The sequence below is a fragment of the Mus caroli genome, chromosome 10, assembly GCF_900094665.2.
Source record: "Mus caroli chromosome 10, CAROLI_EIJ_v1.1, whole genome shotgun sequence".
Lineage (NCBI taxonomy): Eukaryota > Metazoa > Chordata > Mammalia > Rodentia > Muridae > Mus > Mus caroli.
This window is the reverse complement of record NC_034579.1, coordinates 40,637,350-40,653,733: the sequence shown is the minus strand read 5'-3', so window position 1 is coordinate 40,653,733 and position 16,384 is coordinate 40,637,350. Positions and strand designations below refer to the sequence as shown.

The 16,384-nt window shown below is 42.9% G+C and overlaps 1 protein-coding gene across 1 annotated transcript in view; it reads right to left on the bottom strand.

Moving 5' to 3' along the window:
* Positions 1–16,384, bottom strand: part of Prep (prolyl endopeptidase) — a 96,369-nt gene that overhangs the window by 45,004 nt on the left and 34,981 nt on the right. Inside the window, exons 7-8 of the mRNA XM_021174398.2 lie at positions 10,335–10,440; positions 741–932 (exon numbers count right to left, since the gene is read on the bottom strand). Coding sequence (XP_021030057.1) covers positions 741–932; positions 10,335–10,440 — 298 coding nt within the window. The remainder of the gene's footprint in view (positions 1–740; positions 933–10,334; positions 10,441–16,384) is intronic.

Here is a 16,384-nt window from a genome sequence, read left to right as displayed (position 1 = left end):
TGCACTGGAGAACACACTGCAGGAGTGTTTAATGCACTGGAGAACACACTATAGGAATGCCTGAATGCACTGGAGAACACACTGCAGGAATGCCTGAATGCACTGGAGAAAACACTGCAGGAACGCCTGAATGCACTGGAGAACACACTGTAGGAGTGCCTGAATGCACTGGAAAACACACTGCAGGAGTGCTTTCTCTGAGAAGCTGCTAATCTGCCGCCTGGGTGCAATTCCCCACTGCATATGATATATTTCTAAATGGCCTGAGACTTCCTCACTGAACTTAGCACAAAAATTCACTTCTAGCCAGCAAACTCTTCTTTGGACAGAAGGGCTGATTGAATTCCTCTTTTGTGTAAAAACCTAGTAAAAGACTAGTGAGTCTTCTAGATAAATTCAGTTTTCATACAGTCATTTGTAAGTCAGCATATTATTTTTGATAAGATGAGTAGGCGCCTGTGGCAGCTTTCAATTAAAAACAGGGGCAGTCTATTCTCTTTTCTAGCAAGATAGCTGGAAGTTCACCCTCACATCTACAACAGGTAAAAACAAACAGGTAAGGTCATAGAAAAGTTTAAAGCTAAGAGCTGTTACTCCTTTTAATTAGACAGCATACACTGTTTAGGGATGGCCATCCTAATAATTACAAGCCACAAGCTCTGTACAGAGTCAGCAGACCATGGAGGACCGACTTTTCGATGTTCTCATAAGCACAGTTTCCAAGCAGCTGCCTGCCTTACCTAAGACATCTTTCTCGTGCTCCGGAACGAGCACTTTCCACTTGGACTCGTCAGGGTCCGTGAAGTCGATATTGATCAGCCGATAATTGGGAGAATTGCGGTTCGTCTTGAATGTGAACACTGTGCCCTCGTTGGTTACGTAGTCGTATTCTCCTTCAAAGTTGTCTATCAGTTTTACCCACTTCAGGATTCCTGGGAAGAAAGAAAGCACTTCTATCATCTGATCCTGGGAGAAGCGATGTAGGTTTTCACATAGGGAGGCAAGAGGTTCTTTTCTTTCTACGAAGTTCACAGCATAGATGGTACTAGGAGCTCAGCACACAAAAAGGAGCAAGGGCTAATTGTGGGTGGGTGCCAAGGAGCCATTGAAAACCCTCGGTGCTAAAGGGAGACTGAAGGATTTCATCTGCCCTACCATTCCACACACCTGCTAAATCATCTTCTACCTGAGCAGGTCTCATAGTAAAGCCTGTCTTTCCACCTTTCCTGCCACCCTGCAATGCCCCTGCCCCAATCTGGTCTACAGCAGTGGCCCTCAACCAGGGGCAACAGACTCTCCAATTTCAAGCAGCGTTTGGAAGGTCTACAGTGTGTTTTGGTTGCCCTGACTTAGGAGGTGAGGCGTGCTACTGTCATCTAGTGGCAGAGGTCAGAGATGCTACAAAATTGGCAAAGCAGCAGCCTACTCAAAAGTCAGTAGCTAGCTCTAAGTCTCAGAAGCCCTGGCCTATAGCATCAGCTGTCTGCCTGGTTTTCCCATGACCTTTCTTGGTATACTCTATTCCAGGCAGCACAATGTCTTAACATACTGACCTGGTCCATGATGGTGCCTTTGAACCTTCCAGCGCCTTTCCCATTACACTCCGAGTTAAGTTCCCACACCATAAAACAGTCCTTTCTCACCTTCACACATTCAAAATCTTGCCTCCTCTGCTGAGGTGCTAGGCAAGCCACAGGTGGTTCCTCTACCTGGCCCACTCTCCAATAGCCAGCCACTTCTACCAGGCTCACACTCCATGTTCTTCTCAAACTAGAGCTAAGTGCTTATGGGTTTGCTTGCTACTTCACAACATAGCTTGCAGGTATTTTAAAGATACAAATAAAGGCTATACTGAGTGGAGTTACAGCACTCTCCAGTCCTTTATTCCTAAGATCTGGTATACAGTGGTCACCAATAAAACTGTTAACAGCATTTGCTGTCATCCTGTAAATGGTTCTCTGTTGAGTTCCTTTAATGAGTAAAAGCTCACCTGACAACACCTGACGTGCCTGACACACAGGCTCAGTGACTTTCTTGGAAAATGTATACGTGAAAGAACTCTATGACTTTAGAAATTCTCTAAACACCTCCTGCCTTCAATGCCCCAGGATCCTTCTATTTTAATCTGGACAACTCGTTCCTACTCCACTATCTTCTATAAGTACCTGACACTCCCGCCATACTGGCACCCAGAGTATCTTTGCATAATGTGCTGCTGACTTAAAGGTTTCAGGCAAAGTCCACTTCCAACACAGGAGGAGAACCAGTCCTGTGGACAGACATCCCACCTCTCTCTCCTCCACTGGTCAGCCGTGTGATTGATTGGGGATGGCCCAGCTCTCTCCCACTGGTCGGCCGTGTGACTGCGGATGACCTCTTTACCCTCTGCTTAGCCTTATTTTCTCAACCATCAACTAAGAATCATAGGAAACTCGAAAACTATTTATAAAGTGACTGTTGGTCTCTACCCCATAATCAAAATTCAGTGAAACTATTTTTAAAAAATAATTTAAGACCAATAACTAGCAGTAACAATAAAAATCTAATAACTAAAATAAAATAAAAATAATAACTTTAAAAAAAAAAAGCTCCCCTCTCTGTTGGCAATAACCGGTCAGAGAGCAAAGTGAGAGGGGCATCGTTTATAGTGGAGGCAACCTTAGTAAAACACTTAGGGATGTACCTGGCAGGAAATGTGGGATCTAAACAAAGACAAATTAAAAAAACAAAACAAAACAAACCTAAAGATTTTTCTAAGGAAGCATGACAGCCCCAAGTGTGAAAAATCAGTACTTCAGAGAGAACGATGCTGTTGGGAATGGGTTCACTGTACCGTAGTAAGGTTTGCAGGAAATGTGATGTCTCTCTGAGCCTCATCTGGGGAAACACAGCATGGGAAGCAATGCAGCAGCCTACACAGGCGGTGCCCAGTGAACTCTCGGCCTCCCTCTGTGCACCTTTTCTATCTTCCTCAGCATGCACATTTACAGCTGTCACTAAACTGTCACCACAAACATTCCTCTGCAACTCACATCTTTCACAGGACAGTATCCTGGTGAGGTCTGTTCAGCCGTTGGTTATTGTTGACATCTGTCTAAACTTACTGTGCTCAAAGAATGCATCCTTTTTGTTTGTTTGTTTGCTTTTGGATGATTTATTTGCCTTCATTTTATGTGCACTGGTGTTTCACTTGCATGTATGCCTGTGTAAGGGTGTCAGGTTCCCTGGAACTGGAGTCACAAATAGCTGTGAGCTGCCATCTGGGTGCTGAGAATTAAACTGGGGTCCTCAGAAAGAGCAGCCAGTGTTCTTAACAACTGAGCCATCTCTGCAGCCTTCTGGTCTTATTTTAATACTTTTCGATTTATTAAGAATAGCCTTTGACTTAAATGTTCTGTACATAACTGAAGAACACGCTAACTCACCGGGAATGACGTGTCAATCTCGGGGTATTCCCTATGGATACCCTCAAGTCTGTGCACCTGATGGAATTCCGCCATTCACTCCATCGGCCTCAGAAAGACTAGATAATCATGTGTAACTATTGTTAGGCACTTTTAATTTGTTCATGTGCTCCCTAAACTTGGGTCAGACTGCTACCTACAATCTCCAGAATTTCAATGCTTAAATGAAACTCATTGTGGGGGCTTATGATCATGAAGCTTAATCTCTGTAATATGTTTTAAGACATACTCTGCTATTTACTGAGATTGCTGCATCATTCTCACAGCAAAATCTTATCGCAACCATTCTTCACCTCATTAGCTTCCCCGAGCAGCCTTCAGGAGAATGGCGGCTTCATACCTCAGAGAGGTATGAAGAGGTATGGTCTTGTAGAGGTTTGGTCTTCATGTCCAATAACTCATGTTTCTCCCCTTTGTGGTGGGCTGCACCTTACAAACTCCTTTCCACTCTTTCCCACTAAATCTCTCTTAAATATGCTTAATTTCCTCTTATGAGGAGCTGTATTCAGGCTGGCAGTGGCCACGTGCTCGCCTCATAAAAGGGTTAGTCACTTTCTAAGTCTAATGGCTGTTTATAGTCTTAGCTTCTTGTGTACACATCCAAGGTTCTTTTATATATATATATTTTTTAACGGCAGCATTATGATTTAGTTCTTAAAGTGTGTTTAATACCTAGGTAGTTGATGCACACCTTTAATCCCAGCCCTCCTTCTGAGAGTGCAGAGGCAGGCAAATCTCTGAATTCGCAGCTGACTTGGTCCTCAGAGCAAGTTCTAGGACAACCAAGGCTACAGAGAAAAAGAAATCCTAACCCACCTCCCCACTCCCCACCTCCCACCCAAGGTGTGTGTAACCCACTTTGCAGTCTGGTGTACCTACTGACTTGACTCTATCTCTCATGCTGGCAAATGTCTCTGCATGATGTTCTCTGGCTGTGTGATGCTGATATCCTTGTCTGTGAGACCCTTGGGCCTGTAGTGAGGTGGGAAATCTTCCAGAGAAGGTCTGTCTTTCCTTTTGCTTGCCTCTTCTAATATAACCCCAACACAGGCACACTTTAAATTCTTGGTGCATAGGGCTCTAGACCTCTATTGATTCCATTTGGAGGTCAGTGTCTCTCATGGATCAGGGGAAATTCTTTCTTGTCTCTAGCTCCTGCACTAATGCCAAGGTAGAGTGTCCTTAATATACATCTTGGACCTTCCATGACTGGATGTTTCAGCTCCCAACCACTCCTGCATGGACCATGGAGAAGCACACAGGTGTCACCGTCCACCTCCACGCCCAGCAGAATCACTTGGGACACGCCTGTCTCTGTCCCTGGATTTGTGCTTACTTCTGTTCCCTTTCTGCCTAAAGCACAGTGCACTGGGAAAGCCTTATTGTAAGTGTTTGCAGTACTTTGTTTCAACTCAGAATACATAATCAGGCAAACTCCCAGATCAGAGACCTCACAATTACATTTCATGAGGCTAAAACCCTGCCTATGAGGGACAATTACACTGCTCCCCTCAAATGAGTACTCAGTAGGTGATGCACTCTACAGTAACCGTAAGTTGTTCACATAAACAATGCTTCTCACACAGACACACAAGTGTGCACGCATCCCTCATGTCTACGACATTTGTTGACACAAAATCTTGGTCCAGTAAAATGTCAGATTTTTAAAATGTGCCTCTGACTATAAAGCATTTCCTGATGTGAAATATCAGTGGCATTTATAACAATCCCAACACATCCAACACCTCTGAGGATGGATCAGACCCAAGGCATGCAGGAAACTCCTCTGGCTCAGGTGAGCCAGAAGAGAAGCAAGCAAAGTTATGTGAATAACTAGGCTCTGCTCAACTACAAAACCTCAGCTACGCCTATGGGCCCGTCACCACGTTCTGAAAGCTGACTCTAGCTATGAATGCTCACTGTGAGTCTACAGCTCATCAGAATACGGAGCTGTGGCTGAATGTATCAAAACAGCTGTAAAACTTAAAAACATTTTGTATTTAAATTAAATTAACTGTATGATAAAAGACTTGGAATTTAAGAGCAAGCATCACACACAGAATTAACCACCCCGAAGTCTATGCATCTCAATGACCTTCTATGCAGTAAGAACAGCCACATAGCAGCTGTGCAGCTTCACACCGAACTTTACAGTCTTGCTATCAACTGTACCACATGCACTTACCTACCACTAACCTCCAAATCCATGACAGTTAGAACAAAAAATAAGTAGCTTTATATTCTCTTTTTAACTTGTGTCCATTACAGCATCCTCTAATATTTAGCCTTTCTTTTTCTATACTGTCTTTTCTACATCTTATACTGTACCAATATATATCTTTGTTTAAATCTGTACATATATTATTGGCTAGGTTCCCCATGAGGGAGACTATATGTTTTTTTTTCTTTCTAAGATTCTGCGACCTCACCAAATATTATACACTTAATAAAACCCATCCATTTTTCTGCACACTTTGTGCTTGCATTTTTCTTTATAGCTGCATATTATTTCATCTGATAAATACACCATATTTTCATTATCCATTCATTTGTTGCTGTTCATATAGGCTGATTCCAGTTCTTTGCTACAGTTGATGAAAAGGCATCAGTAAACACTGGGTGCAGATAGCACACGGCTGGGGTGCTGAAAGAACAGCTGAGGGGCCAGGGCCGTGCCGGTCAGACATCTCCAAAGGTGGTCTTTGTGCTGCAGCATCCTTTGACAGAAAAATAAGCAATTCGCAAAAAAAGGGAGAAAAGGTCTTTTGGCTGCACCATGGGGGCTCATCCATTTTTGTTAGTTATAAGTGAGAACCCTGTTGATTTAAATGGACAACAGGAAAATAACTTTTTCAAAGGAGACTTAATTCCTTAACCCCTTCAGTTCTGCCCGTTTTGTTTATATGTGCCACTATTCACTCTGAGGCCAACAGAATTCAATTCTCAACCTCTCTGCCATAAAGTTAGTGCTGCTTTCTGTAAAGCTTGCTTCTTGCTGGGGACTAATTTGTTTCCTAACTTCTTATGGTTTTCCTAAAGCAAAGACACAGTTCCATTTCTTGCCTTAGAAATGATTAATGATATTAACTACTACATCTCATAGAAAAACTGCCTCTGCTCCGGAGTGCTAGCATGTACTGTAATTACTGACTGGCTAAGCTGCTCACTTCTTAAGGAAGCCAATTCTGTCGTGTCTTAATAAAGAATTAATTTATTTGAAAAATCCCAACAGTTCTTTCTGCCGTTGAAGGGGAAAGGTTAAAATCAGAGAAAAGGGTTTTAAATTTACCAAAAGGAACATGCTCCCTTAACATAAAAGTAGAAGTTTAACATTTCCTGTCATTTTTAGTCAACATGTATTCTTGACTAATTCACCAACATTTAAGATAAACAGTATACTTAAGTGCCATGGCTGCCCCTTCTCTTAAGTAGGATGACAAAAGTAGGGAGCAGATCCAGAGCTGGAGGGAGGTATTGACCCCTACCAGTTAGACACAGCCCTTAACATCAGCCTGCACAATGGACCCTTCCCACCAGTTCACCACAGAGGTACACGCAGAGAACTCTTCAGATACAACTCTGGATTTGCAGTCAACAAAGTAATAATCAAAACCTGTATTGAGAGTAACTTTAAAAACCAATCAACCAACCAACCAACCAAAAACTCGCCAAGTATGACTATAACCTCCTATTCTATCATCTAAAATCAAAGTGTTGTGATTCCAGAACTTCATCTTTGTCACAGAAAATGACAAAGGAAGCACAGAGCCCTCTGTACACTAGAAACCCTAACCCTGCTCAGTCCCTTCCTGGGCATTTTCGCTATTTTTGTATAATTCCCTGTGAAGCAGGTTATTAATTTTCCATATCTTGAGAGGGAAAAACAACCTTCAAACCAAGCTCCTGAGCTGTAATTAAAATGAGCTATGCAAGTAACTTAACAACCGTTCTTCCCATCTGCCATGTCTCCTTTTTAGAGATGACATCAACTTAGTCAGTAACACACATTGTACGTAGCCCTTAACTGCTGTGGGATCTACAGCTCCGGATCCAACCAGCCAGACTGACTAGATGCTGAAGAAAAAGATGCATCTGTCCCGAACATTAGACTTCACTGGCCCACAGACAACGCAGATCAGCAACCGCTTACACAGTATTTATGCTTCTTAGCTCTTAGTATGTCTAGAAAGGATGTGAAACACACAGACAGAGGTAGGGGGTCCCAAGAGAACACGATGACCATTTATATAACAGACTTGTGGATGCTGTTGTCTGCCAGGAGTCCTGGAATCCATATCACACGGACATCAGGGAACAACTGTTTTGCTTCTTTAAATAGCTGTAATCATATGACTGATTCACAGTGATAACAAACTGCCCCATGCAATTACTTTTGAACCTAAGCTGAGTGGCCCCGTGGGGCAATCCCAACCACTGTGGTTTGTTTCTGTTATCCTCAAATGTAAGGCTAGTGAAGTAGTAAATTATGAAAAGATGGGGCTGGAGAGATGGCTCAGCAGAAAAGCACACAGGCCTTTTACCAGAGAACTCCAGTTTAAATTCCCAGCAACCACATGGTAGCTCACATCTGTCCATAACTCCGGTTCTGGACATCCATCATCCTCTACTGGCACAGACATACGTGTGGGTAAAGCATCCACCGCCCCCCTGCCACACACACATGTATATACAGATAAATCTCAAAATAAATAAATAAATAAAATGAAGAAGATAACAGGCCCTGCACTACCTGGGAACTGGCAGCCGTCTCTGCAGCACACTCACTGGTGATCAGGTTTGCCTCTGGAAGTCTGATGGGAACAATGACCCTCTCTCATTGACCCCCAAACTGACTAGCTCAGTAACCTCATGAAAACTGTTAACTTAGGACAGTGTCATAAGACCCATTATGTGGGGACCCATAGGTTATTGACCTGGCACACTAACTTAGGAGTTTCTGTCAGGGAATTCTGTAGATATGATTAAAGTAAAGCACAGGATATTGATCTGTACAATAGATGAGCCTCGCTCAACAGCTGAAAAGTCAAAGCTTAGAGGTGAGGCTTCACCGGAGAAGAAGAAATTCCACTTAGGAAAACAGCATCAGCCTGCTTGTGCTTCTTGACAACCGGGCCCACAGAGCTCACACTTGCCGGAATGGTGAGTTCACACTCACATTCACATAAGCCGACTCGCCAGCAATAGGATTCTCCTGAAGGATTCACTCTCTTCCCCATCCCCATCTGCGTCTCTCCTACACACATCCACAAGGGAACACTGCTCTGTGGCAGTAAGGTGGAGCTAGCAATCGCAGCTCAGCGTGGGAACATGTGGATGGAACTTCCTTACATATTGGAAGTTAAACAATTCGTGTGTTTTAATTTGTGAGTTTGTATCCTTTTGTAGCATCAGTCTACTTAATAATTCAAAGATTTGAGTTATAAACAGAAGATGCAAACAGCTCTCGCTCTCTCTCTTTTGAGAAGCAACAGGTTATAACTGGGAATTTTAATAAACCAGGGGAAGCCCAAATCCTTTCTACCACCTACAAAGCATGAGTTCAAGCTCAAGGACAGCAACAATGTGGCCAACCTAAAGCTGGCTGGGCTATACAGAGCCTCAGAGAATACCGTATGTCATGGCTTCTCCTTACAGAAGGTGAACAGTGGTGGCTCTAGCTTTAAATAAAACAAATGGCTTTAGTATATATATGCATAGCACTAGAATAAATTACTGAGCATCCTGCTACATGCCTAAATATACTCTGTGATAGCCAGAACGACAGCATGTGCTCCTTATTCAGAAGTTTAAATAATGCAGTACCCAATCAAAAGGAAACATATCTTTGTATCAGAAAGTTAGGTTCTATTAATGAGGCAACTAAATTATAAATATAAATTGTATATTTTGAAGGCCCAAGTGAAGAGTCTCTATTGTACGCTAACTAGTTTGTTAGGTGTCCTCATCTGGATGTCAGCTTATGTGATAGGTTTTCAGAGCTGGAAAAACTTCAATATCGTAAATTTATGGACTGAAAAGCTTTAATGTCTGACGGTAGTACAGCAGGCCACCTTTCAACTGGCCATCAGCCCAAGCTGGCCTCAGACTTACTGATCCACCTGCCTCTGCCCACACAGTGCTGGGGTTAAAGGCCTGTACCACGTGCCTGGTGACTCCCTTCAATTTTTAAGGGGCTGGTTCTGCACTGTCTGTGGTGACATACAAGGCTTCAGAAAGCAAAACCAGACTGCTCCTGTATACACAGCTCAGGAAGGGTCATCATAAGATTACTGGCTAATCTGGTAAATACCCACTTTTATATTAACCACCTGCCTCTAACAGTTTGCATCCTAACAACTATATGACTCTAAACAGCTACAGGGTAACCTAGACTGTAGGTTACCCTAAGCCATCATTAGGTGCTGGGCTTGCCAGAAGTGCCATTATAGTGCTCAGCCTAAGATGGGTGAGGAACCAGCCTGGTAAGGAATGGGGTTCTCTGATTCCTAGGTGGAGGACTTGGGAATGAAGGGAGCACAGAGTGCCCTTCTGTGGGAGAATTAGGTGTACAGGAGACGAAGGCTTTCTCCATGTTCCCCAAGATAATTCAGTACTCCAACTTCTCCCTGGCACAAGAGATCTTACCACAAACAAGAGCAGAAGCACTTACGCCTAACCTACAGGGACATTAAGAGCCAGCTTCATCTCCTTGTCTTTATCTACATGGAATAACACAAAAAGAAAAATCTGTATGAACTGGGCTGATGTGGTAGAAAGGAAGATGGTTTCTTGAGTGGCAACTAGAAGATTGAAACACCACCTTTTGATGGGGCATCCTGGGATAGTTACAGAGGTCTGAAAATGACTTACCGGTGATACCATTGGATTCTTGCTGGAGGTCACAGTACCACAGTCGGTTTACTGGATCACATCCCTCCCAGATGGATAACAAGACGTACCGACCATCGTCAGATAGCTACAAAGAGGCAAAAACAGCATATAAGCCCAAGTCCCAGACCTGTTCTCTTAGCCAACTGTTAGATATGCATTAATTACTGTTTTCATCACTGTGACCACATAGCTGAAAGGAGCACCGTGAAGAAGAAAGGGTTAATTTGCATTTATGGTTTAAGGGGCAACAGTCAACCATGACAAGGAAGGCTTGGCAGCAGGAGCTTGATCACATCTGGGTAGATCAGGAAACAGAGACTGGTGGGAAGCCATGCTGGGCTACAAACCTCGAGGCCCACCCCACAGTAACATACTTCCTCCAGCTACAGCCATTCAAGGGACCTGTTAGAACAGTGCCTCCAGCAGGGGACCAAATGTCCAAGAGGCTTGGGTGGACATTTCATGTCCAACTAAGGGAAAAAGGAAACTTCAAATGCCTTTACTCCAAACTCAGGACCCGAGAACGAAATAACTCTAAAAAACAAAGTACATAGGTATAGATTTGCATCCCATCTTGCCGCTGGTGTGTGTGAACTCTGCTCTGGCAGACAAAAAATGGAAAGCAGGACCCTAGACTGTAGGTTACCCTAAGCCATCATTAGGTGCTGGGCTTGCCAGAGTGCCGTTATAGTGCTCAGCCTACGATGGGTGAGGAACCAGCCTGGGGAGGAACGGGGTTCTCTGACTCCTAGGTGGAGGACTTGGGAATGAAGGGAGCACAGAGTGCCCTTCTGTGGGAGAATTGGGTGTACTGTAGACAAAGGCTTTCTCCATATTCCCCAAGATAATTCTTGATGAGAGAGAGAGACTATGGACATTCTTGTCCATAGTGTGTATTCACTGATCATAGTGGGAAATGATGCATACAATTTCCTCAGGGTGGACCAGAGGTTAAATACCTTTTGCAGGAAGGACTGTCCAGGAAGGGAAGCTCCTTGGCTAAACCCCCAAGGCCCATCTATATACCTCATTAACATGGAGAACTGTGTGTTCTGTGCTGCGAGACCACTGGTCACGTTCTTGTGTGGGGAGTTGTGGTCATGTGTTCCAGGCCAGGAATCTGGTTGGGAGTAGGGAAACTCCTACCATCCACAGGTGGGTGCCATGGTTTCTAAACCCACTGAGCCTTACCAAGTCTCCTGACATGGTCCACGGCCCACACATAGGTATTTAAGAATTATCAGTAAAATAGGATGTGATCATTTCTATTTAAATTTCTCACCTATTATCTAAGCATGTGTAGTTTGATATTTTTAACACTAACACATTTAACCTCTAGGTCTGCCTGTGGTTACCTGTATTTAGAGTCATTATTTTAAAGCAGCAAGGGTTAGCGGACGGGTGCAGATACCAAGTCCAGGGTCACATTTGCAAATGTCTGCCGAGTAGTGCTTCATACATTCCCTTAGTCAAGTCTACCACAAGATCGCAGAGGTAAAAGGCCTCGACTTCTGGGAATCTCAAGTATGAAAAAGCATAGCCACAGGTAGTTAAAAAAAGAAAAAATCATGATAAAAATCTAAAGTAAAGATAAGTGTTATTGTAAGACCTGGTGAGAGCGGCACCAACCCACGCTTATCCTTCTACACCTCATTTTCATGTAATATCTTTTTGATTACTAGCTTTCATTGATCTATATAAGTGTAATCTATATATTTTACCTGCTGGATGCTATACATACAATCTAGGGATTCCACACAACTGAGCCTTCTCCCTACTATTAAATATTTAGATTGTTTCCTTCATACGATAAACGATTCCTTAGGAAAATCCATATCTGTAAGCTAAAGTACTTCCCAGGTGGGAGACCTAAAACGGAAGTAACCAGTCACTGGATATGTACATATTCAACCTTATTAGACAGCTGTTGTGACTTACGTCATTACCTGGCTGCAGTGTATGAGATTCGGTATCTCTACAGTCGTATGATTGTAAACTTTATGTCAACTTGGCTGAGCCACAGTGTTCAGATATCTGGTTAAATAAGCATTAATCAAGATGCTTCTGTCTCTTAAATGAGTGGGCGCAAACATACACACACAAATGCATGCAGACAGACACATAAATGCATGCACACGCATGCAGACAGACAGACATACACACACATACACACACACTGTTGACTCTTTTAATTTTATTTATTTTTTATTAGATATTTTCTTTATATACATTTCAAATGCTATCCTGAAAGTTCCCTATACCCTCCCTCCGCCTTTCTCCCCTACTCACCCACTCCCACTTCTTGGCCCTGGCGTTCCCCTGTACTGGGGTATATAAAGTTTGCAATACCAAGGGGCCTCTCTTCCCAGTGATGGCCAATTAGGCCATCTTCTGCTACATATGCAGCTGGAGATACGAGGTCCGGGGTACTGGTTAGTTCATATTGTTGTTCCACCTATAGGATTGCAGACCCCTTCAGCTCCTTTGGTACTTTCCCTAGCTCCTCCATTGGGGGCCCTGTGTTCCATCTTACAGATGACTGTGAGCATCCACTTCTGTATTTGCCAGGCACTGGCATAGCCTCACACGAGACAGCTATATTAGGGTCACACTGTTGACTCTTGTTCCGTATAAGACCCCTGCTACACTTTCCACCTGTGATCCTTTAATTTGGTCATTTCATAGACATATTCTAAGTATCTATATGTACAAACTCATGTTTTATTTATGTATATTAATGATGTGTCAGTAAAGTCACAGAAAATGTCACACCTGACGAAGGAGACATTCACACGTAAGCATGGAACTATGCCACATATTTACACATCAACAAATGCCACAAATAATAGGAAGAAATCTTAGCAAAGGGGGCAGGACATGTGGTGAAGTTCTGTAGTTTTAAAAATAGCACTGGGGGAGGCCCCTTGGCACAGCTCACTGGCAATGCCTCAGAGCTGTCATTTCATTTGACATTATCTGTGTGTGTGTGTGTTTAATCTGGAGGCTCTTGGTATTTTCTTGTTACTTTCACTTATTTGTAAGTAGATTACTACAGACTTGGCTTTAACAGTGTTCTTGGGATTTGCTGTGCTCCTTGGATCTGTGGTTTGTGTATTTTAACAAAAGTACCTTTTTTTTTTTTTTTTTTTTTTTTTTTTTTTATTTCCCTTCATTTTCATTTTAACAACACCCTCATCTCTATCCTGGCATTTCAAACAATGAGCTTCACTTGGTCCTGTATAACGTTTTCTAAAAGCCTTTGTAAAATATTTCTATAATTTTTAAAATCTTTGCTAACTCATTTGCCATTTCTGAATCTATTCCTATGATTAAGGATTTTCCTGGCTCCAGGTCATATTATTGTGCTTCATCGGCCATGTGGTGACTTCTGAATTGGACTCTGTGACTTGGAACGTCGTCAGGACTTTTTCTCTCTAATCTGCCTGTAAAATGTTTTGAATCAATTAATTTTCTGGCAAACCAGCTGGCCCCATTCCCACTTGCTCTCCAGCTTTGCTGTCTCAGGTCTGCAGCCTGACTGCACAAGCCCTCGCTCTCTAGGGACCACTGACTCCCTAGGTGCTGATAAGGCTTTGTGACTTTTGTCATAACACTGTCACCAAGCCTTGTCAAGCTGTTAGTGGTTTATAGCTCCTGGGTGTTGAGCTCAGCCTGAATTAGGGAGCCCCATTCAATGCGCATGCGTCCTGACAGAAGCCACAGAGCGATCCAAAAGTAAATCCCTGTGACTCTTCCCAGAAGTCCCCACCACCACACACACAGGTTCTAGCCCTTCAGTCTCTCTGGATCCTCAGTTTGGTGAGAATAAAATGCTCTTCATAAAATGTTCTTCATCCTTGCACTGGGATCCCTAAGGCACCTCAAAGCACAAGCCTGAGGCAACTGTAGGAATACCCACTCGTGTGTCACCCCAACTAACTGTTAAGGGAATTCTGCAGCTGCTGCTTCAGCTCTTCAGTCAAGTTCTCTAGCCGTGCAGGGCAGGAGCCGAGGCCAGTACAGACCAGTGTGGCCAGAGAAGAATACCCTACTGTCTAGCGAGCCCACTTAAAGAAAATGAGACCTAATTTGGTTTTCAATATCCACTCTGAGATTCTGCAGGGTTTTGTTTTGTTTTTTAAAGATTTATTTATTTATTATATATGAGTACACTATGACTGACTTCAGACACACAAGAAGAGGGCATTGGATCCCATTACAGATGGTTGTGAGGCACTATGTAGTTGCTGGGAATTGAACTTAGGACCTCTGGAAGAACAGTAAGTGCTCTTAACTGCTGAGCCATCTCTCTAGCAATTTTTTTTAAAACCACTGCTATCAAGTCTTTCCTGTATTCTACTCTTGCTTTTCCCTCCTCTCTGTTCTTGTTCTGGAGGGCAAATGTGAGATCTCCAGGCCAAACCTATGTTCTACCAATCAGTTTCAGTCCCAGACCTGTGTGTGAGTGCGTGTCTTGCGTGTCTGTGTATATGTGTGTGTATACATATATACATATAATATACATATACATACATACACACACAAACACACACACACACATATATATATTTTAAAGACAGAATCTCATGAAGCTCAGGCTGGCCTTGAACTCACTATGCCACCACAGATGGCCTTCAGTTCCTTCCTGATCCTTCTGGCTCCACTTACTGAGTGCTAGGATTACAGGTATGTACATCTACACCTCAAAGTCAATTTCTTTATGACCCTTTCTTTTTCACTTCCAACTGATCAGAGTCACACATTTCACTTCTTTTCCGCTTTTAATAAAGAAAGCTGACAAACTAATGCTCGTCATGTTAGCCCCACCTTTTTAGACAGTCCCATATTAAAAGTATCAGTAATCACAACTATAATTTTATTAGATATTATGCAAAGCAGCCTCTTTAACATTAATTAGTTCAGGCTTTTGTTCCCTTGTCCTTTGAAAACAGACAGAAACTGTGCAGCTGCTTCGAGCCAGGCCACATCAATCACAAGTGACAGGCCTTCAGCTGCAGCGCCTCAGTCAATGGAAAAACAGAACAGCAACGTTCGCGCGAGAGCACCAGACCTTGGCGAGCAGCTGCTTCTGGTGCATCCCAAGAGCATCCCAGCACCACCAGACTAACAGCCCCAGCAGGTCACAGTCAGTCTAAGGCAGGGGTCCCAGGGCACACCGCTGTCACAATGACAGTTAAGACAGGCGTCCTCCTCTTGGTGATCATCCCAGAGTTGCATAATTTGCCTAACTGGAAACACCTTTATATTTTCAACGTTCAAGTTGTCAATCTTAAAACTATGTCTACATTATTTTCCTCTGAATGTACAGATTAGAAAAAATACCTTTCTCCACTAAAAATTAATTAGGAACAATAGTTGCTTAGCTTCTTAGACTACTTTAAGGTTATTTTAAAGATGACTTTTAGAGATCACTGTGAAGACAAACATTCTGCTAATAAGGTCTTTCTGACTCTAACAGATAAGCCAGGAGGGTGGGGGTCGGGGAATCAAGACGCAAACAAACAAGAGAGCCAGGGTCTGGACTTTGATGGACAGCCTAAGTCCTCCTCTACAAAGTATTACTGTTTTAAGCAGTATGATAGTAGAGTAGCCTCGCTTTCTGGAAGCAATCTGACTAAAAACACTGTGTGCAAAAGAGAAGCAGTAATGCTAGCCTGACCAATTACGAAATATGTAATTCCTAAGTTTCTAGTTTTCATACCCTTTATAAGATTTTAAGTCTTGCAAACTTCCTTAAAGTCATAGTCACTTTTGTCCTTGAATAAAACATTAACACAAGCAAATCCCCAAGAATGACTATAAACGAGACAGTTATGTTCTGACACTAGAGCTACCTACCTTCTTCACGGTATTGGTAGGAATCAAAGTTGAAAGTCACCATTCTTACTACTATAAAGTTTAATATGTCAGTATTCTGATAGCTGTATTCTATGGTGTCCGCTGGCCTACATTTAGAGTGCTGATTTAACCCAACTAGAAAATAACTAAGAGAGAAAAGAAAGCTAGCA